The sequence below is a fragment of the Sipha flava genome, unplaced genomic scaffold (genome assembly GCF_003268045.1).
Source record: "Sipha flava isolate LNK unplaced genomic scaffold, YSA_version1 43_pilon_pilon, whole genome shotgun sequence".
NCBI lineage: Eukaryota > Metazoa > Arthropoda > Insecta > Hemiptera > Aphididae > Sipha > Sipha flava.
This window is the reverse complement of record NW_020273171.1, coordinates 963,191-990,698: the sequence shown is the minus strand read 5'-3', so window position 1 is coordinate 990,698 and position 27,508 is coordinate 963,191. Positions and strand designations below refer to the sequence as shown.

General features: G+C 28.3%; 2 protein-coding genes across 4 annotated transcripts; one reads left to right on the top strand and one right to left on the bottom strand.

Annotated features, from left to right (window-relative positions):
* Positions 1–1,091: 1,091 nt before the first annotated feature.
* LOC112689355 (alpha-mannosidase 2) lies at positions 1,092–10,407 on the top strand. 3 transcript variants are annotated; one of them, XM_025563029.1, is made up of 23 exons: positions 1,092–1,272; positions 1,932–2,059; positions 2,203–2,307; positions 2,801–3,076; positions 3,145–3,285; positions 3,464–3,529; positions 4,370–4,689; positions 4,756–4,896; positions 5,056–5,216; positions 5,311–5,506; positions 5,583–5,763; positions 5,847–6,031; positions 6,158–6,346; positions 6,404–6,476; positions 6,927–7,124; positions 7,672–7,841; positions 8,036–8,239; positions 8,306–8,490; positions 8,588–8,715; positions 9,221–9,373; positions 9,549–9,671; positions 9,749–10,018; positions 10,103–10,407. In XM_025563029.1, the coding sequence occupies exons 4-23, from the start codon at positions 2,978–2,980 to the stop codon at positions 10,253–10,255; spliced, it is 3,336 nt and encodes a 1,111-aa protein (XP_025418814.1). In that variant the 5' UTR covers positions 1,092–1,272; positions 1,932–2,059; positions 2,203–2,307; positions 2,801–2,977; the 3' UTR covers positions 10,256–10,407. The 3 variants fall into 3 exon arrangements, with proteins under 3 accessions (XP_025418814.1, XP_025418815.1, XP_025418812.1); XM_025563030.1 differs by lacking the exon at positions 1,932–2,059 and having other exon boundaries at positions 2,203–2,300; XM_025563027.1 differs by lacking the exon at positions 1,932–2,059.
* A 2,333-nt stretch (positions 10,408–12,740) lies between these two features.
* Positions 12,741–26,864, bottom strand: LOC112689339 (protein singed). Its single transcript, XM_025563001.1, has 7 exons — positions 26,620–26,864; positions 22,502–23,001; positions 21,978–22,395; positions 13,601–13,757; positions 13,338–13,499; positions 13,118–13,254; positions 12,741–13,057 (listed from the first exon to the last, which is right to left on the bottom strand). The coding sequence occupies exons 2-7, from the start codon at positions 22,985–22,987 to the stop codon at positions 12,855–12,857; spliced, it is 1,563 nt and encodes a 520-aa protein (XP_025418786.1). The 5' UTR covers positions 22,988–23,001; positions 26,620–26,864; the 3' UTR covers positions 12,741–12,854.
* Positions 26,865–27,508: the final 644 nt, after the last annotated feature.

Here is a 27,508-nt window from a genome sequence, read left to right as displayed (position 1 = left end):
ATAAATAATGAATAAAATACAGGTATATAATACAAAACTGTTCAATGATTATTAAAGTAAAATAATTCATAAACTCATCCAGGTAAAATTTGTGTCAAATCATTATAATAAAGTTAGTAAATACAATAATTGTATTTTCTTGATTATAAATATTACATTTTGTACCTTTTTATTTTGTACTTTGTACATTTTTAATTTAAATTGTATTAATTATTATTTTTTAACAATAATAATCACTTTTGTACTACGATTATATGTGATAAATGTATATCCATCTAATAAATTATGAATCGATTTATACCCAGGCCCTATTTTTATGTACACCCCGACACACAATGTGCACCACAAATGTACAAGTGTGCACTACGGTTTTAACGTGTGTGCACTACGGTCTACAAAACAAAATTTAAATAATAAGCCAACTACTAGGAAATATGAGTATTATTGATTTTTTTTAAATTTAATGCATATATATATATATATTATGTATGTAATATATTCCTTTTTCTAAGACAGTAGCAAAACTAAATTTTCATTTAATGCAGTAAAATCAAGTGTGCAGTCCGAAACTGTACAAATAATATGGCCTGTTTATACCAAAAAATATATTTGTCATTAAAAAATATTACTCTATAACAGTGTTTCCCAACCTATGGGTCACAATATATTGTTTATGGGTCGCGACTGTCGACCAGTAGCATCAGGCAGTACTATTTATAATTATTTATAATACTATATTATCACATGTTTTAATTTTTTTTTTTTTTGGGGGATGGTGAGTCACGTTATCAACAAGTAGTAAATTTGTGGATCGCCATAACAAAAAGGTTGGGAAACACTGCTCTATGGTACGTGTATACAAATGTTCGGCGTAATCGATGGAATCATTTGTTGCCGCAATCCATATTATAAAATTACTGTAAATTAACATATAAATTTAATTTACATGTTTTTATTTCACAGCACACCACGTTGGTACAATTATTTAATTTAAGTTATCTATGTCGAATGTTACTCGCCTTTTTCTATAATTTATTGAATATTTTAATTTTTACCAAATTGCATTTCATACAATTTTCTTGCTCAAAATGTTGTATGGATAAAAAAAATATATTATTTATCTTTAATGTCCATAGTATATTTAAATAGTATTACAATGTATTCGTTTTCTTTATAACAGTAAAGTATAAAAAGTCGTAATGCAGAAGCCAATCTAAATTGAAACGAACCACGAGTGTCCCATACATACCCAACTACGACTACTAACTACAGGTACATTGATTTTATTTTGAACGAACAATGTAAATTATTATGTTATATTATTAATTAAATAAATAAATTATGTTTCTAGAACTTCTAAATTTATTTTTTAATCAATACATTTGTATAACTAGCAATAATTATATATTCTCGGTTTTCTAAATAATATGAAGCAATAACTATTTTTTCTTTATGCTAATTTTATTATTTTTTATTTTTTTGTATTTATTTATTTATTATATTTTTTTGGTTTCACCTACATTTTCACCCGATGTCTGAGGCTATCTTAACATTTATTCTTTTTAGCAATTAAAACGTTTATTTTTTAATATTAAATTATTTATATTTCTTTGATTCCAAATTTTTTAGATAAAGTTTTATTTTAAACATTACATTTCTAAGTCAGCAATTACACATTCTCGGTGACATCAATATTATTTTAAATTAACTTAAACCAATAACTGTCTTTTATTCATTTTTATTTTTATTTTTAATAATTAATATTTTAAATTTAAATTTAAATTATACTTATGTTTTTTGTTGGTAACCGTAATAATTACCGATGTGATGGGGGCATATTAAAAATATGTCAGATCATTAATATCTAAGTCTTCTGGTAAATTTTTTTTTTCAATTAATTTACCATTAAGAATGTTTTTAATTTTCTTTAGCATAACAAGACCGACATTTTTCTTCCGTGCATTTTCCATTTTTGTACAAATATTTTTCCTAGTTGTCCCAGTAAGACGTTTCATTGCTACACTGAAATTATCAATAATCAGTTAAAGAAACACCTTCGGTTTGTAATTTTGTAATTGATACCTATAAAAAGAAAATTAAAATTTGATTTTATGTAGACTAAATTATTTTTAAGGTGAGATTATGCCAAATATTTTTAAACTCAGGATTTAAAAATAAAAATCCATTATTTATTTTTTACAGAAATTACGGAGACTACGGATGACGGATGACACACAGTTATTGGTGTACACTTATACTATTACTATTACTTGTGTGTACAAGAAATTGTGACCGATTCTGTACGATGTAAATTGTTTGTATAATTCTATTGGTAGACGAAAAGTTTAGGATTTTTAAATTATCAATAAAAAATAATTGAATAGTTTTTTTTTTGTCACGTATGAACAAAACTGTTTAGTGATTTTTTGGGATCTGTGCCCCTTTTGGATCCGTCCCTGCTGTTACAATGCCATGTATAAATAAATTATTGACCTTGTAAGGTACATAATAAATCAAAAATGTAGGTACTGTATTTATTATAAATTCTACCTATATGAATTTAAATAGTAGATAAAGATAATCATTATTTTTATTTTATGATAAGATTATCAATGATTGTACTGATTTATCTTTTCTGTGCTGATAACCCTCCATAAAATAAAGTGATAAAATGTAAGCGGTGCATTGATAAATTACTAAACTGTGAACTAACAATATTAATTAAATTCTCATTAATAAATTGAGTATTTTAATATGCAACTAAACGTTAATTACTGATTGTACTTTATTTGTATTCTAGTGACGAGTTTTTTTGTTGTTGTTTACACAAGTGTGAAGAGCCTCATAAATGTTAAGTGATATTATTACCAAACATAATTGATAGGTACCTAATTATAGTTATTTTTTATTTAAAAAAAAAAACTGTTGAACTATTATCGCAAACAAGATGGTTTAATGAGCACGTGCGGGCATAAAAATGAACTTCAAGCAAAGATTTATTTTATTACTTCTATTTGTAGTGCTAATAATATGCTTTCTGTTGTATTCTCTGTTAGAAAACCAAAATGTTCACAGTGTAAGTTTCGAATTATGTAATTAATAATTTTTGGTTATTGTATTGTGCTTATTTTGATTAATTTTTAGGCTTATGAAACAGTTAAAACATCAATTTCTCGTGTGGAAAAACTACAATTCCAAACAAGGGATGAAAATTTTGAGTCTTTTGTACAAAACATAGATAATGTTCTTAGAAAAAACGTGCCTGAAACATCTAGTTCACTCGTGGTACATTTTAATAATTATTTATTTATATTAATATATGAAAAACATCTAATACATTGAGTATTATTGTTGATCATTGCATATAATTATTGTCAAATAATAATTATTGTACTTCTCTACAAACTCTTAAGAATTAAATTTAAAAAATTATCTTGAAATGATTTAAACATTTTTATTTCAGCCTGTCTTGCAAAATAACTTAGAAGATACATTTTTGTCCAGTGGAATTTGTGATCCAAATATTAATGTAAGTATATTTTAATATGTTAATAAACTAATACAGTTAATATTAATCATATTTACATCATGGTATATAATTGTGTTTCACAAACTATTAGGTGCGCCTCCCTAGGAAGGTGCAAGCACTTATTGGATGAGGCACAAGGCAGATATTTATATTGTATATTACACTATCATATATTTATTTTTAAATCAACAGTAATTTGCTTTTATTAAAATAATAAAAAAAATTGTTTTATTTATTCAAGGGTGGCACGATTAATTTAATTTTTTTTTTTTGGGGGATTCGTGAACCAAAAAATTTTAGGAACCGCTGGTGTATAATATTAATGTAGTTTACCTATGAGTTATATTAGTTGACTAGCATAAACAGCAAATAGAATATTTAGACAGTAAACAGAAAATAGGAATAACCTCTTATTAAATGATAAATAAATTGTAATTTTAAATATAGCAATATATTAAATTATGTATAAAATTACCATATTATGGAAAATAGTAATTTTGTTTATTAGTTTTAATTGTAATTACTATTATTGAGAGACTACCTGCTTATAATTTTATATGAAAATAAAAGTTAAGTATTATAGCAAGATTTTTGTAATATTTAATGTAAAGTGGTAAATTATAGTGGTTTAATTTTACGAGTTTAAATTTCCAACAAAAATATACTTATATAAAAAATGATAATTATTTTATTTTCAAATTATTATTGCTGTATATATTTCAATACTAGGAACTTATCCTATTCATTGAATTGTTATGTTTATATTATAATTCTAAATAAACAAATAATTTTTTATTGAAAACAATTATTGTTATTAATTATAATGTTTTTAATATTTAGACATGGGATTTATATGATAAACTAAAATTTGATAATATTGATGGAGGTGCATGGAAACAAGGTTGGGATATTCAAGTAACTAAAGGACGATGGAATGTTAATAATAAATTAAGGGTGTTTGTGGTGCCTCATTCTCATAATGATCCTGGATGGAAACGAACATTTGAAGAATACTATCAAAGTGATACTAAAAGTATATTAGATAATATGGTTATTAAGCTATCAGAAGATCATAGGCGCAAGTTTATTTGGGCAGAAATATCTTATTTATCACTGTGGTGGAATGATATCGACCAAAATACAAAAATTAAAGTGAAAAAGTATAAATTTTAACTAAAAATTATTTAAGTATACACTTAAAATAATAAAATGTATTTTATGTATAGATTAATTGACAACAGACAGTTGGAAATAGTCACTGGCGGTTGGGTAATGACAGATGAAGCTAACTCCCATTATTCATCAATGATAACTCAGCTTACTAATGGTCATCAATGGTTGATGAAAAATTTAAATATAACTGCCAAGTATGATTTGAAATTTCTATTGAATAATTAGAAAATAAATTATTTTATTTTAAATGTCGATGGAGTTTATTTCAATTAAGTGATTTTAAAAACTTTTCTATAATAATTGAATTCTTAAATTTTGAATAAAAAATAATCAGGTTTTTTATTGTTTTACAGTTATAGTTGGTGTATTGATCCTTTTGGTGTATCACCAACTATGCCTTATATATTGAATAAAATGCAATTTTCTAGTTTGGTCATTCAACGAACTCATTATAATATAAAAAAATATTTAGCTAAACAAAAACAATTGGAATTTCGATGGAGACAACATTGGGGTAAACAAAAATTAAATAATTTATTATCATAGCCTGTTAGCTTAATTTTATCTGTGTAAAGTTATATACATTTATTAGTTTCTTTCACATTTAGATACAGAATGCAATAGTAACAAAAACGAACTTTTCACTCATATGATGCCATTTTATAGTTATGATATACCTCATACTTGTGGGCCAGATCCAAGTATTTGTTGTCAATTTGATTTTAAAATGTTATCAATGTTTGGACTTTTTTGCCCTTGGAAAGTATCTCCCATACCAATTACTTTATCAAATGTAAAAAAAAGGTAAATTATCAAAAATAAATGAACTATTTTTTATTTTATTAAAATTAATTCAATAATACCCTTGTTATAATAATAGAGCACTATTGTTACTGGATCAATATAGAAAAAAAGCTGAACTATATAAAACAAATGTGCTACTTGTTCCTTTAGGGGATGACTTTCGGTATACATCTGCTAAAGAATGGGATTCCCAGATGAATAATTATCAAAAATTATTCGACTATTTGAACAGCAACAGTGAATCATTATTTGTAGAAGTTATTATATTATAACACATAAATAGTTTTCATGTCATTTTTATATCAATATATTATTATTTTATAATTTTTCCATTTATTAGGCATCATTTGGTACGCTAAGAGATTATTTCGAAGCAGTTGAAGAGTCTTCTAGTTTTAAAAATTTTCCATCACTAACTGGTGACTTCTTTACTTATGCAGATAAAGATGACAATTATTGGAGTGGATATTTCACTTCTAGACCTTTTTACAAATGTATGGACCGAGAACTTGTTGCTAAATTGAGGTAAGATATAAATTCTTGTTAATAAATCTGAAAATATATGAAAATCCGTTACTTAATTGAAAATAAAACATTTTTGAAATTTAAATTAATATTATTAATTATTACTTATTTTTAATAAATGTTTAGATCAGCAGAAATTCTTTATTCCTTAGTATGGCTTAGTACACCTTTGAATTTGACTACCTGGTTATGGAAACCAGATTCAGAATTGTATAATTATTTACAAGCTGCAAGAGATGCTCATAGTTTATTTCAACATCATGATGGCATAACAGGAACAGCAAAAAATGCAGTAGTTAATGACTATGCACAAAAGTACATAATATTTTTTTTTTTATGTGAATAAATTATGTTAAACTTTTATGATTTCAGGATGTTGGATTCATTAACTAATCTAAATCATATTATTCAACATTGTATTTATTTCCTGTTATATCAAGAAAAGGTTTTTTTATTTTCATAATTATACTTATCAGGACTGAATTTATATTCTTCCCAGTTCAACCAAAGAATCTAATGTAATCTAAATTAGAGAAAACCCAAAATTAAAAATAAGCTTCTCATAGCCAATTTTATTACATTAAATTTTACTATGATTTTCATCAAATGTTAAATAAGTTTAAATTTTAAGTTTTAACTAGGTTTATTTTTACTATAAAACCATTTCTGGTTTGAATATAGACTTTTTCAACTAAAAAAAATTATATTTATAACATTCATTTCTTAAAATAGATTTATTTTTAAAGATAAAAATTTAAATTTAAAAATCCTAATATTTCAATTTACTTATATCTACTTAAATTGATTCATCATTTTTTCATATTGTCCTGATACTGTAGGATTTAATTGACTTATTGATAATATCACTTTTAAAAAATGAATACTTTTTTTCTAGGAGCAATACATATTTGATGCTAGTATCAAATATTTTGAGGCAGATTGTTCAAGAGTGTACACTAATAGTGTAGCGCAATGTCGAGTAACAGCATTTGCTAATAATCAAGATTCTCAAAGTGTAATTGTGTTCAATCCTCTGACATCTATCATAAGACAAGAAATCATTACTTTAGTTGTAGCAAATGAAAATGTTAAGGTTAGTTTGGTTCAATATATCTGTGTGTATCTAAGTTTACATTTCTTAGTTCATTACAACTGTCTTAGTAATAATTATGAACAAAATGTACAGAAATTAAATAATTGAACTTACTTTTTACTTATTTTACTTTACTTACTTATTTTGGTTTTTTTTTTTTAAATTTTTGTAAGAAAAACTATCCAAATTTTTTTATACTGACATATTGGATCACAATTTGTAAAACATATATTTTTCTTGAATGTTCAACAATTTGTTGTATAAACTGTAAATATAAATTATTTTAACTATACAACAGAATAGTTCATATTATAAGTGACTTGAAACTTTCAATCTATAGTTTATTCAAATTTTCTGTTGTACAATTATGCTAAAACTTATTGTTAAAAATCTTTAAATAAATTGTTTAAGCCAATGTTACAGTTTGTTGACATATACAACAAATGTCATTTTGTCATTGATTTGTCAAATTATTCATCTGTACCTACTATAATACCCGTTTTATATTTGGAATCCTCTTTTTCTATTTTTATGTTAAATTAAATAGGTAGTTAATTCAGAGGGTGCAGATGTTTCATTTCAAATAGATGCTACTTGTAATCTTCTGGATTCACTATTACCAACTCCATGTTTCCAATTACATTTTATTGTTGAACTTGGTCCATTAGAAATAAAAAAATATATCATCATCAACATGCCTACGGATATCAGTACCAAGTAATTTGATAAGTAATTTTGTAATGTCGAATTTAGTAATTTTAAATTCATTAATATTTTTAATATAAAAAAAAAATATTAAATATTATATTTATGATGAATTAGTGAAATTATAATTAAATAATTATTAAAAAATGTTAGTTTATTTTAAAATACTATTAATACATTTATATATTTATAATTGTTTCTATTAGAAAGTATATGTCAAAAATTAGTGCCTATAACCCTAAAACTGATGCAATCTTGGATCCTAGGATAAATATTATAAGTAATGGACTTACAGAATTTTCATTAGAAAATGAAAAAATTGTGGCATCATTTGGTCGTAATGGTTTATTAAAAAACATTACTCTTAAATCTTCTGGAAAACAATATCAAGTGCTTTTGAAATTTGTGAAGTAAGGTCAACCTAAATTACTTATATCATTTTACAATATGGTTATTAAATTAACCATATTTTTTAGATATGATGCTGCCCATGGTCCAGATATGAGTGGAGCTTATTTATTTATGCCATCAGGAGAAGCTATTGATGCTCATGTCTCAGAACAGCAGCCTACAATTTATGTGATTAATGGACATGTTTTATCACAAGTTATAATTCAGTTTAGTAACGTGAAACACTCCGTGATTATTCGTCATACAAAAGGTATTTTTTTTTAAGAATCTATAAATAAAATTGTTCAAATGTATTCTTTATAATTTCATAGTTATGTACTTTAATAATAATATATTGTTATGTATAGATTGCAATGATGTTGAAATACAAAATTTAGTAGACATTAGAAAAGAAATGAATTATGAATTATCAATGAGAGTTACCACAGAAGTGAAAAATAATAATATTTTCTATACAGATTTAAATGGATTCCAAGTAATAACAATACATTTATACACTGTTTATTTTTAGTAGTGTAATTAGGTTTTATTTGAGGGGGTGGGGGGAAAGTTATAAATTTTAAAACATTTTAATATTTGAAGATTTTTGGTGGGAAGAATGGAACAAGTTTACTGCATATTTTGGTATGGTCATAGCCTCCTACCTTCCTAGTTGTACCACTCTATGCTTTCATTCAGGAGTGTGCTTTAAAATTTTTCTCGGGGGAGGGGCTCATTATTTTGATTACCATGTATTTCAAATGTATTTATTTCACAAGATAACAATTTTGATAAAAATTAATTTATAGTACTATGTAGATTGACTTTGGATTATATAAATAACCCTGGCAAGTGTTAATAATATTAAACTTAAATTGTATAATAATATTAGGCAATAATATTTTTCTAAATTCTTTAAAATTTCGAGAGGGAATTTTAACACCCAAACCTCCCCTAGTCATGCCCTTGCTTTTATTAATTTTTATTGGTTTGGTTATTAGATGACTCGGAGAAAATATTATAAAAAACTACCTATCCAAGGAAACTTTTACCCAATGTCTAGTGCAATGTATATAGAAGATGACACTACTAGAATATCATTATTATCAGTACAACCTTTGGGTGCTTCATCATTGCATAATGGTCAAATGGAGGTAATAATATCTAAATATTATTTTTATGAACATTTTACACAATTTTCCTTAGCCTTAATTTAAATTATATGTGATACAAATATATTTTTATTTTCCTATCACAATAGTCAATCTGTAAGTTAATGCATTAATAACAAGTTGGAAATATTTATAAAATTCTACAACTGTTATGTAGGTTATACAGGATCGCCGATTGAGGCAAGACGATAATCGTGGATTAGGCCAAGGAGTTATGGATAATGTACCTACTCGGACATTGTTCAGGATACTTGTTGAAGAAAACATTGGTAACTGTCAGGTAAATGCAATATTTTTCTCATTATATTAATGTTTTAAGTTTTTCAACTCATTATCAACTAAATGCAAATAACGCAGATGGATTTACCGCATTTAACGGAACTCGGGATGACATCTATGTCGACAATGCTGTATCCTCTGACAACATTATTAGAAACATCAAAATTTGATCATCTTGAAGATACATACATTACCAAAAAGTTGACAACACTGCCAAATGATGTCCACTTAGTTACAGCATCACTAATTATTCAACAATCAAAATCAGCTGTAGGTTTGATTTTTCATAAAACCCAGACAACTCAGTGCTATGGTTTCAAAAAAATTAATCAGAATGATTCAAATACAGTAAGTGATTGTTGTTTAGGAGTTAGAGGTTTTTACATAGGTACATATTTATTATGTATATAATATTTTGGTGATAACTTATAGATTGATTTAAAACCAATTATTTCATCAACAACTGAAAATATTACTGTTTACGAATCTTCACTATCTTTTGTGCACATTGGATCAAAAGTAAACGTTAATAAACCACAAATAATGGAACCAATGGAACTAAAAGGGTATGTAATAAAAAAATGAAAAATTGTACTCGTTTAAACTATATGGTTTGGAAATTTGACAAGTTCAACCAAAACAAGCTAAGACCACTATTGTGGTATCTGTTGTAAAAAAAAATCTCAAAAAATGTGATATTTTAATGTTTTATTCTTTACCTAAGCATATTTTGTGAATAATATAATTTATTATTACTAAAAGTGGTAAAAGGATTTAATACATTTTATTTTTTATTTATTATTGTTTTGCTTTTGAAAAACACAAAAACAATTCTTAAAATGTTTGTTTATGATAAATAAATGAATAATATTTGTAATATTTTGTTCATTATTAAACACTAATTTTGCTTTCATTTTCAATAATATTGTGAACCGCTTACACATTACAGATGTAACTGTGTTTAAACAATGAGTAATTCACATAATTGGATTGTATTATAGTAGATTTACAATATGGTGTGTAGGTATGATATGTTACTATGCAAGATAAAATAGATAACAAAATTGTGTTCACAAACTAAAATAAATTGTTATTTATTAATAAACTAATACCATTTTATCTTCTTTGTTTAAAAATAGTTTTAAAAGAAAACTTGAAATGTATATTTATTTTTGAACCATATTACAATGATTATTAATTATAAATTATAATAAAATTATAATATATCATTAGTTTCTGTTGTAGTATAATATTTTTATTTTTAGTGAATATAGCTATTTATTTATAAATATATATAAAAAAAAAAATGTTGCACACATTTCTACAAAATAAATTACATGAAGGTATGTTAAATACTTATACTTTTATGTATATATTTATATAATGATGTTCTAATATTATTATTTATTAGGGTGCTAGATAAAATAATTAAAATCTAAATATTACATGGGATGCACTTCAGAATCCAGTCTAATCCAAATTGCAAGATTTATTAAAATTTTAATTATTAAAACATTAATTTTATTATTTATTAAAGAAATAATACATTATTGTTTTCTGACAATGATATTATTCACTTTGATATTTGAAATTTTTCTTGTATCACCTGCTACTATATTTAATTTCAATTTTTGTTAGTGGTTTCACTTACTTTTAAATTGTAAACAAAAAAACAAAAACTAAAAATAATGTGACTAGACCATAACTTCTGAAATACACAGTTGTAAAATAGAAGTATTACATATGAATATATTTCCAATGAAAAACTATATTTTTGCATGTTCAATAATAAAGCAATGAAGTATACAATGTTTATTTAATAATATTCTTCAAATGTTTTTTAATTTTCATATCAATACAAATTTTTGGGATATAGTAAAAGTATATTACTAAATATAAATTATAAAGTATACATAAATTTAAAAAATATATATATATGTAAATATATATTATAAATAAACATAAAATAAAAATACGAGTATAAAATTGTAAATGTAATTTTAACACAAAAATAGTTTCATAAAACATATATTATTATAATAAATACCAAACAGTCTCCATAAATGCGTAAAAAAATTGTATAAAAGTTAATAAATATTATGTTAATGAGTATTATATTTCTTTGGAAGACTAGTAACCAATGCTATAAATTATTTTTTGGATTCTAGGGCAATGACATTTATTTTGTTAAATATTTTAAGTACTATATTTAATATATAAAAAATATTTTTTTGGATCATTGTACACATAAATTGTTTTTGTATTATTATTTTATAAATAAATACTATTCTTAATATTTTTTCATTATTTTAAGTATTGCACTTTTAATATTTTCATAACATTAAATAGATAAAAAAAAAAGAAAGTAACTATTTTATTAAAATTCAGATACCTCTTTTCTGTTATCCATGTGAAATAAAAATGCTGTATTATATTTTTTACAAATTACTCGTATTAAGCTCAATACAACAGGAAAAATATTAAAATAATTTTTTTTTATATATTTTTTTTTATTAACAGTCATGTTATTTGATATTATTTTTAGACTACTACATAGTATGAATAATGACTAATGACTATTGTATCCTGTACAAAAAATTTAAAAAGTATTATAAACAAAATGTGTATACATGTTTATAAATATAATTGTATACAATTTTTTTCAAGCAAGATTATACAAATATTGAGCAATATAAATTTGTACAACAAAATTCAATTTGATCAAATTTTGTTTGTATAAATTTGTAATACCTTGTTTGTAAAACAATTTTAAAAATATCTAATGGATTCATTGTATTTAAATATTTGGTTAAATTATTTAGATCCAGTCAAAAATATTGTTTTTAGTAAATATTTTATTTAAATATTGATATCATTATGAATTGTAGGGATATATTCTGAAATTCATTAGTCATACATATGAGTACTTACGATCTTTCACTGTATATTATATATATAAAAATTTTTCATAATGGAATAAATAGTTTATTTAATTTAAAAAAAAAACGAACTCGTAGATTATGTATTTAATACTATTTGATTAAACGTTTAATTTATTATAATTATAAATAAAAAAAAAATTTTTACTATTCAATTTAATCACACCTACTGTTTTTTTATTTTAGTTTGTTTGCCCTATTTTAGTGCACAAGTATACGAGGAAATGAAAATAATATATTACTCATTAGTATTCCCATTTTGTAGCATTGTTATAATCTCCATCACCAAGTCTAAACATCCCATTTTTACCAGCAGTAAGATAGTAACCGGAAACACTTTTAATGCATATCCTCGTTGGTTCTCTTAACTCGATGAAAAATCCTTCAGGTACATCGGATTCTACAGAAACCCCTTCATCATTTGCATGCCAATATTTGTTAGTTTGACCTGAAATGATAATATAAGCGTTTAACAATTACTTTTTTTTTATATCCGTTGCGAAAATACCTTTGAAAAACACAATTCCACGATCAGATCGTTCCACTTGGATTGTTTCATAGGATGCCTTATTACATTCAAGACGTAAGCTTGACGACGATTTGTAACCGACGAATCCTTGATCTGATTTCAATACCAATATAGGCCTGAAACAAGTATAAACACAAATATGTCATTCGTAATATTTTCAACTCTGATAATGATAAAACCAAAATTTAAAGTTGTATACCTGTTGATAAGGTAGAAGAAATATTTGCAAGCGTCATCGATAGCATCGACATTTGCATATAGATGACCGGATCGTTTAGTAGCAACGTACTTTCCATTGTTTGCACGGAAGCAAACCGAACCATCCCCTTGCCATGCCAACTCGAACAAAGCGTTCGACGATCTATTTTAGCGGACAAAATCGTTTTCAAAAATTAGTTAAATAAACAGGCTTATGATTTCACATTTTCAGGTAAGCTTATAATACGAAAACGATGTGTTTACTTTTTATCGGCCACGGCTTGTATTCCACCACCTGTTTCGAGAGTCCAGTATTTATCCTGCATTGTGCGTATATACCATCTTTTCGTAGAAGGATCGAATTCCAATTGGAAAGTCTCGTGATCGGATATTTCGTCTTGGTTAGCAGTGACATCCACCCCTGCAAATCGGATTATGTGTATGAATAATTTATACAGATATTATGTAAAACAAAAAAAAAGTCATTCAGAGAAATCACTGAAAAATATTCAATAATATTCTATTGAAATGCGTTAACACAATTTTTTTATTTGTTTGAAATGTATTCCTGAATAAACAGCTACAGTTGCATGTCTTGAAAAATACAACATTATCGTAATTTTATTCTAAGTCGTAACTAAATTTCAAAACTTAAAATATGAAAACAAAAAATAAGTCAAAAAATTGAAAATATTGTATACTTAGGTATATCTACGAACAAACAAATTATAATAAAAAATATAAAAAATTTAATACTCAAAGGTACCTATATATAGTCTTTCAGTACAGATGCATAACCAGGATTTTTAAATATAAAAATTTTAATTATATATTAAATGTGTTACACATTCATTATGGAATCACGAAAACAAATTAATAAATCTTATACACGTATAACTTTCAAAAATTATATGAAATAGAATCATCTAACTACACATTTTGTTCTTTTATAAAGGAACTCGAAGAATTTAACATACATCATTGATTGTTTTATTTAAATACGGAAAGGATAAGAGTGTTCTTACGCCCAAGACAATGCCCCTAAGACTACCCACCTGTTACAACAGAATGATAAACAATGGACCAGGACTAATTTCCTCCCCACGTACAACACACATAAGTAATAAATTCCGCCTTATATACATACTTTGGTAAATTGTATGTGAAGTGGATCTTTACTTAAATTTACTTAGTTTTCATACGAGAAAATATTCTCGTGGCCAAATCTATGTTTACACATAACTATTCCAAATTAGTAGGCGTTCCAAATCTTAAAAGCTTTTGTTACTAATTGTTGTTATAAAACGGAGCCACCGCCTATGTTCTAGACAGTGTTCCGGATTATCTTATGATTATTATTTCGTTTATTTCTGATCCTCGTCCGCAATACACGAAAAAATATAATTTTTGATCCATGGCAGTGCACCTACGATAAATGTATTTACGCATTCCAACGAGAAGTCTACTACAAGAAATTACAAGTTGTAATTATTGTAATGACCAACGTTCAACGGTATATACCCACTTACTATAGCTGTACTACCGCAGATTACATTTAATGTGCGATACAATTTAAAACGTAATCCGTGCCCACTTTTACAATAATTTACCCACTACGGTAGTTCCGGAACACAACGTAACTCGAATAGTTCTAAGCGAAGCGAAGAGGCCATAAATATTGTTGCGTTACACACGTATGAAATTTTTTTTTTTTAGGTTTTCGCGCTTATCACGGTGCCCGGGTTGTATTAATTATTCCGTCTATTAATGTTAACTCATACAACCAAACCGATTATAACGATAATTAAATTAATTTTACCACGGACTATTTATTTGAAATGTATCTCTAAAGACTTAATTGTTACGCGGATAAGGAACGTGGAGCAAAATACAGAATTTTCTATTCTTAAAACAACATCAACTATTTCAACGTGTTCAGTAGACTGTGGTTTAACTATAATTAGCTTCATTAACAATAGCGAAGAACTAAAGAGAATTTTGTAAGTTTTTTTCACGCTTAACCAACTCAACACAAACTCTGCGTGTTGCATACCTAGCTTAAATGCTATAGACAAATACAATAGTATTTACGTAAAAATTCTTTGATTTTTTTCCGAAAATATTTGTAAACAATATTCTATAGGTGATGATAATATAGGTAACTATTTAAGTATACTTAAGATGTAATGTCGATGTAAATAAATAAAATAATGTAAATAATGAAAATAAAATTAAAATAAAAATTCATTTTAATAAATTATTCTTAATTTATTAAATAATATACAATTTAATTAAATTAAATTCTTATTTTTTAAACATTATACCAATATTGTAATGTATACAAATTGGTTTACTCTTATAACAATGTACATAGTATAATTTTTATATAGGCAATTTATAGTATGTATGCAACCAGTGGCGTACATTCAATCTTGCTCTGGGGAGGGAGTTTAACAAAAATAATCGTCGTTATCTTTTTTTTTTCATTGCACAGATAAATAACTGCTATAAATAGATATTATTTTATAAACTTTTTTAACAATTTACAGTTTACTTTTACGTTACAGTAAATTAGTAACTATAGGAATATAAAAAAGGATAGTTGACAAAACTTTTCAAACACCTAGCAATTATTTAATTATTATAGTATTTGTATAGTTGTATATTTTACGTTTAAAGCGTAACAATGAAACTACGAATATATTACACGTCATCAATAATATCACAATTTTCTTCTTTTTTTTTTTTTGGCCCAGGGGGTTTGAACCCCCCCCCCCACCACCGTACGTACACCACTGTATGCAACGTTTGTCTGTTTAAATGATTTTCAATGTTTCAACCTATACAATAGTATAAACTCTATATAACTTCCACTAATTTAAAAAATTATAAAAAAAAATATACTATAATTACCTAAAGAATTTTAAGTACTTAAATACGGTAAAACATTTGAATATTTTAAAACATTATTTACATTATTTATACGATGTTCTGAGTAGAGTACGATAGACGGCTATTATATGAGTAATGTGAACGTTGTTAAACAAAGTATAAATATAATTTATAAAATGTCTATTTTGTTAATTATACTAGTAATTTATAAATTATCTAAGGTTGAGGTATAGTTTGATAAAATGTACGATACATTTATGACAACAATCATTTTTGACTGAACAATAACTGCAGTGATAACTCGTCAATGATATTTAATACAAAAAGACTTCGGTACAACGATCCATCGGTATTGCGTTTTAATATTAAATAATCATTTTAGTTTAGTCCAAGTCACACGTCGTCCATATTAATTTTAAAATGACGGCACACGAACAATTGTGCGGCTGTTATTATAAATATTATTATTATTATTAATTAATCTATGACATGAATAATAATTCAGTACATTTAATGTCTGATGAGAATAACAACATAGTTCAAGAAATTAAATATTGAAAATCAAATAAAAATTCCAGTCTTCAACTTCAAAACTTTTAAAGAAATCAATTTACAATAATATTACGTTCATGGCGATTTATTTTAACTACCTTCTTTGCGTGAAATTGCTGTACTCGAACAATCTCAATTTGATATTACAGCTTTTACAAAATGTCTGTATTAAAGTAAATGCTTGTCAAATATGTGTAAATATAAAACCGAAAAAATACTTTGAAACTCTGAACGTCTCCTGAACTCAAACTGTATTAATAGATAGTTAAATTTCATTTTTATATATTAATTAAATAATGAAATTGTTCAAATAATAATATTATACCCTCACAGCACTAACTAACGTATATATTTGCTGGATCATAAATGTACATTACATATATACATTATACTGATTACATGCGGATAAGGTTTACATTACTTATTTTTGGACATTACCCGTAACACGTATACTATTTACTATACCTATGACATATACTCTTTCAGAATATGTTATCAACCAAAAATACCTAATGCCTTTTATATAAAATTGTTATACTGTGTAATATGTTTTACGAAGTTGAAAAAATGTTTTAAATGCATTTTCTCTGCCTATTTAGTACTTAGTATTTTGGACTAATTATAGTCGATTATAAATGTTTAGGTTAAAAACTAATGATTTATTATATCATGAACATCGTAATATTCATTATTCATATGAAACGCACTTATTTTATATTAATATCTAGTAAAAAAACAGATATTTTTTAATTAAACACTGTATATTTTAAGAAATTATTACAACGGAAAGTTAATTTCTGAAGCGATGCAAATGTAATTTAATCATGTATTTTAAGCATTAAAACAATATTTTTAACTGTCATAAATGTATGCAAATCTAACACGCATTATTATTAAAGTATTTTATTTAAAAACAAACTTCTAGATGGGTCTATTAATTTAAGAAAACGGCATATATTATTAATTTTAATCATTACCTATCTAATTAATTATGTTTATAGAAAAGATAATGGTATTTTACTGCAATTATAGTCATACCATTTTTACGACTACGATTTTATTTAGTTTTCGGATTAACTAAATAAACTAATTATGATTACTTACCTAAATAAAAGTTATTAATTAAATGAAAACTATTATATACTTCAAATAAAAGACTTCGGGTCATATGTCTTTTATGTAATTACACATGAAAAATCTTATACTACATATTCTTACATATTTCTATCTTTAAACATAATTTTACCGCTTAATTTCTTCCAATATTATTTTTTAAACACATTTTTCTTATTATTAACTTTGAGGTTATTATTAGTTTTAGAGGTGATTTTTTTATTGTAGATTTTAAAAATATACAGTTTGACAATAATTATATAATTATTATACCTAATAAAACGGTAAAATTTTAGTACAAATGATTCCCGGTAAGTATTTAATTATTTGAATTCTGTAATACCTATAAATTAAACGTGTAGATTGGTGAGTATCATGTTAAGCCTTAAAAAAAAATTGAAATCCGAATCCTAATTATGTAATTATATATTCTGTATAATATATAGAAGGAATAAATAATGCCACACAAGCTAAATTTAATAAAATATACATTTATAGACTATATTCTGTCATAAGAATTAAAATCAAATCAATATTTAAAATATTTTATAGCCAGTATTATAGTATTGACTTAATTATAATACAAATTTTAAATAATTCTATTCATCAAAAATTACATATATAAATAAATGTTGTTAAAAAATGCAAAATGGAATTGAAATAATGTGCATTTACTTTTCCAATTCCGGATATAACTACCGCAGCTGTTGTTAGCTTGCTATTTGCGTACACCTTTCAAATAAAATAAGGGTGTATCCACCATACGAGTACTACACTAAGACAGTAGTATAAACTGTAAACCTATATCGTGTTTACACAGCAGTTATCGTGTACATTACATCCATTAAAAGTATAGAAATCGTCAAATCGATGTATTACAAGCACGAGAATATTTATATATTTTCATTCATTTGATGTTTATGTATTGATACAACTTGTTTTTTGTTATTACCAATTTGGAATGAGTCGGAAACTGTAATTATGATTTATTAATATGCAACTAGTTTTTTCTTTGCTAGATAATTTACACGTCACAAAAAAAGCTCTCTCGCTTAGGATAATATAATAAATATATTTAAATAAAAACGAAATGCTATAAAACTACTGAGGTAAGATGATTCATAAAAGTTTAATTGTGCAACGAATAATAATATAAATGTAATAAAATGGCTTATTAAAAATAATTAAATTTTTATAAACAAGGTGAATAATTGCGTCTCGCTTATTATTTATAACGAATTTACGAACTCTAAACCTGCTGTTACGATAATGTTCTTCGATAAACTCGTAATAAATGAAACAATATAATACATTTATATTGGAACAATAAAAGAAACATTTTGTGAACTAGAAATGTGTGTGCTCGACTTCTCAAAGAATATCGTGTTAACGAGTCTCGTATTTGAGTTATGGTAATTTTTTTTAAATACCAAGTGTAAATACTAATCACACGTCCGTATTACGTGGCAGAGCACTTTAAATACGACCAAGATGTTCAAAGATTTACACGTGGTCAACATAAATTCAATACACAACTATACAAGAATGTGTTTTGAAGAGCTACGAAAATGCGTCTCCTTCAGACCGTGACAAATTAAAACAACAATTATAAAGGAGAAAAACCAGGTTTATTCACCTGTGTTATAATTGGTTTTAATCCTCCAGCTATACGATGTTTAACAAGACAAGTAGACAGTTGGACAGCGAACAACAATTATTAATTAGAATACACTACTGTGTTTTATCCACTATAAAAATTGAACAGTTCTTATTCACGCTTAGTTCTAGTAAATTTCATTTACAGCCGAGTGGACATTTTTATTATTATCGGTTTTGATGATTTTGGAAGGAAAAAACAATCAAAACGAATGTGACGCATTGTTGATTCTTACCGCGACCTGCATTAAAATGTGTTTAATTATTCTATCCATGTAGGTTAAGCGTTACACCAGTACATTATACAAATTTCCTTTGAAGCACAACGAATCTATCAAAAATAATTATTAAAAATAAAAACAGTTGTAGCAACATAAATTTATTAAAGTATGATTCACCTGCAAGGGTGCTTAAACAAAATTTGTACGTGTATTAGCACTCTATAGATTTTTAAATTGTATGAAAATATATTATTAATATTATTATTTATAAGCTGCATAGAATTTTTAGTCGATAGGTTTTCATAAATAATGTATGAGTAGACATCCCTGGTACAACTAGATACTTATAAGTCTTATAAGTCAAATATAAAATGAAGCTTCCTAACTAAAAATTTAAATGGTCCTAAAAACCAAAAGTACCCAACTTCCGTCCCTCCCATAAGGTAATTAAAACCATAGAATCGTTAATAATTTCATAAAATTAAAAATAATTCTATAAACTAATTTTTTTTAATTATTTTAATATTATAAGTTAAACCCATATTATATCTATAGCTCTTTGTAAAAAATCATCTACAAAATGCTTAACTTAAGCTTAATTACTATTAATAGTAACCGTTAAGGTGCTATTACGAATTTCTATAAATAGGAAGAAAATTGGATTTCTAAAACCCTATTCTTGTCTCCCATTTATTATTTAGTCATAGTAATGATTTTATAACATTATTAAATCAGTAATTCATAGTATAATATACTCCATAGGATATTAAAAATAATAACTATATAAAACTATATAACTATTTAATATATATAATTATTACATTTTAAGTTATAAATGAATGTTTACAATAAAATATAGAAAAAATTTTTTTATTATTTATCTACCAAGGAGTCCTTTACATTATTAGAGGGCTCCCAATAAATCAGGGGCCCCAAAGTTTCACTTTACCAACTTACCCGCTAGTTGCGCCGCTGGTAGAAAATTACATATTATAGGGCATATATAATTATATATCTATAATAATTTCTAGATAAAATAAATAAGTGAAAACCCGAAGAAAATCAAACTTTAAAATTGTTAAAAAAATACCCTTCGAGTTCAATGCAAAATATAATTTAAAACATTAATTATGCCTAATAGCACATTTATAATAAATAAAATTGAATAAAATATCTATAAATAGTAAGCATCACAAAATTTACCTTTGATATAACTTATTTTGAATAAATATATGTAGAAGATGTCCAGATAATTTGTCAGAAGATATCTTAAAAAAAAAAAAGCAACAGGAAAGCAAACAGGTTTTGGATGTTACGGATTGAATTCCAAACAAATTATAAGGTATTGAATTTAGGACACTAACGTTATGCACAATATGCACATTACTGCTCATGGATTTTGAACAAAACACGTTTTCAAAATACTTAAAATAATTTTTATGTAACAGTATTGTAAAAATAGCTTGATCTTCGACTGTTATTCTGATTTTGTAAAATGCATTGTAGTTGTCATTACACGTACACATGGGTGCATTGATATACACTCGGTTAGATTATCAAATAGTAGCAAGTATAGATAATTTAAGCTAAACACATGATTTACTTCGGCATATATTTATTGAAAAAATTAACTTAGTTTTTTTTTAATTTGCGGTAACATTAAAATATTTTTATTCAAGTTACTTTCATATTACAATACTTCAACGCGTTACTCATTGTACATATATTGTTTTTATAAGTATCTAGTAGGTTATATCTAACGATTTACAGGCTAAACATAATAGCATAATGGGAACAGTGAAACGATTCTTTAGAAACAACAATGTCGAAACAAAAAAATAATGACAGGATAACTGTTTAGTAAATATATATCTAAAGTATATATCAATGAATAACTGCATATTGTCATTTTACTATTAATAATTCCCAAAACTAAGATGATCTAACAGTTTCTAAAAGTCGTTTACGGTAAGTATATATCAAATTCATTTATATATTTAAAGAATAAAAATTTTATGATTTAATTTTTTATCTTTAAAGTCGAATCTTAAAGACGACTTGGTAATAATGTGATCCATCAGATTTGTACTGGATAAATAAGAGCTAATTGTTAGACACGAAAAATGAAAAAACTTTCACATCCTAGTTTTCATCAAAGTGTCGTTAAGATTTAAATTATTTTATCACAGAAATCGATTATTACTGACCTTGTTTGACTGATACGTATTTTGAATTGAGAGCAGCAATAAAACTTGCTTGTGGCAAAGAGTCTTCAAGGGTGAACAACTCGTCTTTGGTAACCGATTGAGAACGCGTCTTAAGAAGTGCTTTGGAACCAATTGGAGATAAATAACCACCAGCTTTGTCCCTCAAAGCTAATGATCCACCAGAATGGTATTCTAGGGAGAACAAACAGTTAGTCGTGCACGTGTCTACTAATTTCCCATCCCTGGATAGATATTTGTTGTTGCACGTGTGTATGGCATATTTGAAATCGTCATCAGGTCTCAGTTCTAATGTGAAAAGCGTATCTTCGCCCCACGGTATATTTGCGTCGACATGGATTTCATCCAAGTTTTCGGACAAATGAGCAAAACGTTTTCGTCCAACAGATCTCAGATTCACCTATACAAATAGTTGTACACATTTTATAAAAGAAATATTGTTGTAATGCGAAAAAATGTACACATATCAACATGATAAAATATGATCAGAATTCGTGTTGACTTACTTGAGGTCTAGCGGCTAAATGAACCAACCATAGTTCACTGGACCCCGCTGCTTTTGCTGTACATTTCAGATTGTCCGAAGAAGCGCCCAAGTAGTAACCACGAACTACGTTTTTCAATGCCCAGCTACCAGAGGTTCCGTCAGTTACGGAAACTTGGAACACGGTCCCGGGATCAGTAGGATCATCGCTCTCGCAAGTCACATTTCCGAAAGAGTCTACTGCCAAGTACTTGTCCAAATGCGACCGCAATCTGATCGTTGTAGTGGGACCATCGCTTAACAGTGAATTATTAGTGCTCGGCTCCAATGTCCACAGTTGTTTCTTTTTCAAAGATGCACCATTAGCATTGATCTTGAACCCAAATGTCTCAGCTGTCAGATAACGTTTAGAGTTGACGTTGACCAAACCAATAGTCCAGCAACTGCAAGGTGAAACCGAAAACTTGTTACCTCCCTCATTGTTGTCATGGTTGTTAAATCCGTTCATGATTACAATTCACTCTGAAAAATCCATATTTTTTTGATGATATTGTATTTTTATAAATAACAATATAAAATATACATATTGATACACGCGTATTAAATACGTACGCAATAGCACAAAAAGTTTAAATCATCCGAGAAAATATTGAAGTCTACCATAGTATTAATAAAATATAAGACATAAAAGGTTGTATGGACCCATGCTTCCTTCACAAACGCATTAATTGAGATTCAAACCAAGTTTATTAACTATTTAAATAGAAGTAGATATTTTTATTTTAATAAAAATTTTATGCAAACGGATTTTTAATAACTTTTTAAGTTAATATCATTAGTTATGCCATAACTAGCATTTATTATTTATTATAGAGATATGGATGAATGCATGAATACGATAATTTTAAGGTCTACCATGAAACTAAAACTATTGACCACGTATAATCAATAATCATTAAATCATTACTCATATAACCTACCATAAATGCATGTGTCATATTTTTAATGTTTATTTTATCATAAAATGTATACATTTTTGTTTGTTTTTTTTAAATAATAATTGTATTCAGTCATTTAATTTTTAATTCATATAAAAAAGAATAATAATAAAAAATTGACGACTGAATTTTGCAAAGTGCTCATTCCAAGACTTTTAATATGCATCAATGAACGTTTTCCGAATATAAATAATACATTTTTATTTTATTTAATGTAAAGTAGATTAATACTTCAAATTGGTTTTTCATTATTTTTTTTTGTTACTAAATGAATATTTATTATTATTAAATATATTATATATTTTGTCTTCATGTGTTTTCCTTTATAGTATCAAACTGAAAAATCAAATTGATTGTGTTTAACCTTGCGCAAAACAATGACATAAACCGTAACACTTTTAACAAGCACATCATTTCCATTACTTTCTGTCACCTATAATAAAGCCTTCATGCAGCCAGTGATCTATTCAATGCATGTTTAGGTATAGGTATTCTTTTATTATGGATAACGAGTACACCATAATAGTGTACCAACAGGCGACCATTATGAATTATTAATCACTATTGAACTGAACACAAATAATATAAGTGCATCTAGTAAGATAATGGATTGAATAAATATAGTTTGTAATTAAAATTTTCATCGACAATATATTATAGGTACTATAGTACCTATAAGGTAAGTAAGTACCTCTAACGAAAAATATAACTTGTTATGTAACCATACGACTGTTGACAATTTAGTTTTTCGGTAACATTTATATAAAGATTATCGATGTTAATTGTAGATTAATTTTAAAATACTATCATACTAATTATTCCTAAATCGGCTAAACGTATACGTAATGTATGATTTATTAAATGTGGTACTATTCAACTGTATTCCCGGTAAGAAAACAAATATAATATTTAAAAAAAAAATTTTAACATTCAAAGTTCAACACTATAAAATTCCAACGCGTTACAATTGAAACGTATACCTTGCTAATTAATAAAAAATTAATCCATAAATATAATAAAGGTATATATAAAATTAATTAGAATGATATTTGGAGAAATGTACATTATCAACCATCAAAGGTCATAGTTTTATACTTTTATGAAGTAATATAACATAATTAAAGTATAAAAAGTACGATAATAAAACAATATGATTAGTTGGGAAGTCCGAACCTGTAAGTCGATTTTAATAAACTATTAACCTTTGGGATTTGATAAATGTTACATATATATATGTATATATATAATATGTTATTTTTAAAGAATATTGTATATAGGAACGGTACGCGTACACAATAATATTAAATAGCTATATTTATAAGCAAAATAAAATCGATTGTAAAGTTCACATGATAAAAAAAAGAATAATAAAAAAATCATAAAACTTGCGAATCGCATTGTTTACACCACAAATAATAATAAAATATGCTACCTTGGTATTATACGTTCTAGTATTAATATGATACTCATTACGAGATATCGAATTTGACATTTATAATAGGTAACCTATGTGCACCGCATAGTAGTTACTCCTGTGACCAATGGCATGATTGGAGGGTGGCCATTTACTCTCAAAAACATGTAATAATCCCAAAGTCTGGCATTATTATAGTTATAAAATATTAGATTTAAAAAATAAAGATATAAAACCACCTTTAAATTATTTAAATTAATCGATTCAGTTTTGCTATCGCAGTTCAACGACATTTAAATAAATATAACTACAATAGTATATGTAAGTTATATACATTCAAAGACTAGAGGTCTTAAGTCAAATTCGAACTTCGTTGATAGCTCTATATGATAATCGAGTCTAAATGTACACTATATACTTGAACTGCACTTTATTACTCCACTGTTCATGTACAAGTATACTGAATTATATGTGCTTATAATAATCGTAAAAACAACATATGGTTTTTCGGAAGCGTAAGGGGAGATATTTTATGTGTGCACTCGTACAGGGAAATGTAAGCATTAGGTACTGTTATATTTATCCAATGGACTCGGTGCGCAGTAAGACGTTCGTTAATACCATTTTTCCATTAAAAGTGGTCGGAGTGTTTGACAACACTACTCCGCTACATTCCGTATCGATCGAAATTTAAAACGTACGTAACACCGGAATTGTTGACCGATTCGCAGTGGCGTGTACTCACAATGAGGGGCCGACAGAAGGGTCGATCGATCGAACACCCCTCGAAACGATTGGACAATAATGTGTTCTCGGATGACAGTTATTGCTCATAGCGCAAAAATACTGTCGTACAAATCGCGTAGGTACATATTAATACGTAACACACGACAAAACATTAGGAAGTTGAACGTTTTACGATGCACGGACGAGAAAATTATTGTCCGGAGGGGTGGAAACGTCTAAACATAATAGGACGTGATCACGACGGAGTATTATTACACTTCGGACGGGTCCACGGTTTTTAGGGTCGCAGCAGCTGACATGCCGCCCACGCGCGCACCCCGATAGGTAGAGTAATTTTTGTTTTTTTTTCTCCTCCCGTAGAGCCGCGGTGCGTGCGCGCAAGGCCGACGACGTGTTTTCGGCGTAATACCATATTTTACCGTAGCAGTGTGCAATGGTATCATAAACCGCCGGTGTGACGAGAGCGCGCGCGTTGCCGCGTCGGAAATCGATTTTCACGGGAGCACGCGGCTGCTACGGGGTGCGCGAAAGCCGGCTAGGGACCGGAAAAACGCCGACACGAACCCCTCGGTCTCGCCCCGGACCCGCCCGGGGACACCGGGCGATCTAATTTTCAATGCGCACCAGCACTCCGCCGTTTACGGAAGGTGGAGTTTTTGAAAAACCCTAACCGCGGTCGCACACGTCGCGGACGCGTTTCCATGCGGGACGGTGCCGACAACGATAGTGCGCGTCGAAATGATGGTTCAGACGTTAGCGCACACGTCCGTGAACACCGTGCCGGGGAACGACGACGTGCGTGCCGGTTAAGCGACGGCATAACGGTACACGCGGGAGCTCGGCCGAGCGGGCGGTCGCGACGTCTCTCGCGGTGTACGTACACCGGAGACCCCGTCGGTGGGACGGGGAAAAAAACAGTAAACAGTAGACCGGGAAAACAAACAGAAGGGGTGTGCGTTGCGCACAAACACGTATACGTACCCGGTGGTGGAGCTGCGACGGACACGGTGCGTGGAACAACGGCGGCGAATGTTGCGGGGTACGCGCCGGACACGGCACGCGAACTGACGGACGGACACGGACGGACTGACTGCGTCGGCGGCGGTGACGGTGAAGCGGACGGAGTGAGACACGGGAGCGCGCGCGCGTAGTGCAACAGCGGAACTGAACGGCCGCCCGGACGATTTTGTTTTATTTATTACGAACCGTAACGGCGGAGAGAAGCGAGGGGAGGTATCGCCCCGCCGCCGACACCTATCGCACAGGATTCCGCGACGCACCGCGTGTGTATGCGTTGGTTCGTGCGCGCGCCCGTGTGTGTGTGTGTGTGTGTGTGTGTGTGTGTGTGTGTGTGTGTGTACACCGAGTAGTGCACTGTCGCTGAACCGTGTACCCGGAGTACACTACCGCCGCTGCCAGATACCACTACCACTACTACGGCTGCTACCGCCACCGGTGCCGTCGCGGTCGGTAGGTGGTGCGGACGTGACGGCGGTGGTGCGGATGTGCGCGCAGAAGACGTGTTCTACCGCTGCGGTTCTGTACGAGCTACGTGCACCGGCCACCGGTACTAACCGCCACCGCTTCCTGCGCTGGTGCCCATCGGCACTGCGATTCGCGAGTGTCCGCCGTCTCGCCGCGGTTTCCGCACCGTTGCGATCTGGCCGTGCGCACTGCCGGTCCCCAGTGCGCCACGCGTGCGTGTTCTCGCGTGCACATCGCGATGTAGCGGTACTGACTCCGCGCGCGCGGTTGACCCGTGTCGTCGTCGGGTTCTCGTATATAAGTGCTACTGCGTCCGCGGAACGACGACGATGTTTCGCGTATCGCTACGTCGGCGTTGTCGTGTACCGTTCGCGTGACGATACGT

Coding starts and splice junctions, on each gene's coding strand:
- LOC112689355 (XM_025563030.1), top strand. CDS start 2,978: ATGAACTTCAAGCAAAGATTTATTTTATTACTTCTATTTGTAGTGCTA. Junction 3,530..4,369: donor TTTGTGATCCAAATATTAAT/GTAAGTATATTT, acceptor TTTAATATTTAG/ACATGGGATTTATATGATAA. Junction 6,032..6,157: donor GAACTTGTTGCTAAATTGAG/GTAAGATATAAA, acceptor ATAAATGTTTAG/ATCAGCAGAAATTCTTTATT.
- LOC112689339 (XM_025563001.1), bottom strand. CDS start 22,987: ATGAACGGATTTAACAACCATGACAACAATGAGGGAGGTAACAAGTTT. Junction 22,396..22,501: donor ATTTAGCCGCTAGACCTCAA/GTAAGTCAACAC, acceptor CTATTTGTATAG/GTGAATCTGAGATCTGTTGG. Junction 13,758..21,977: donor ATACGTATCAGTCAAACAAG/GTCAGTAATAAT, acceptor TCCGATTTGCAG/GGGTGGATGTCACTGCTAAC.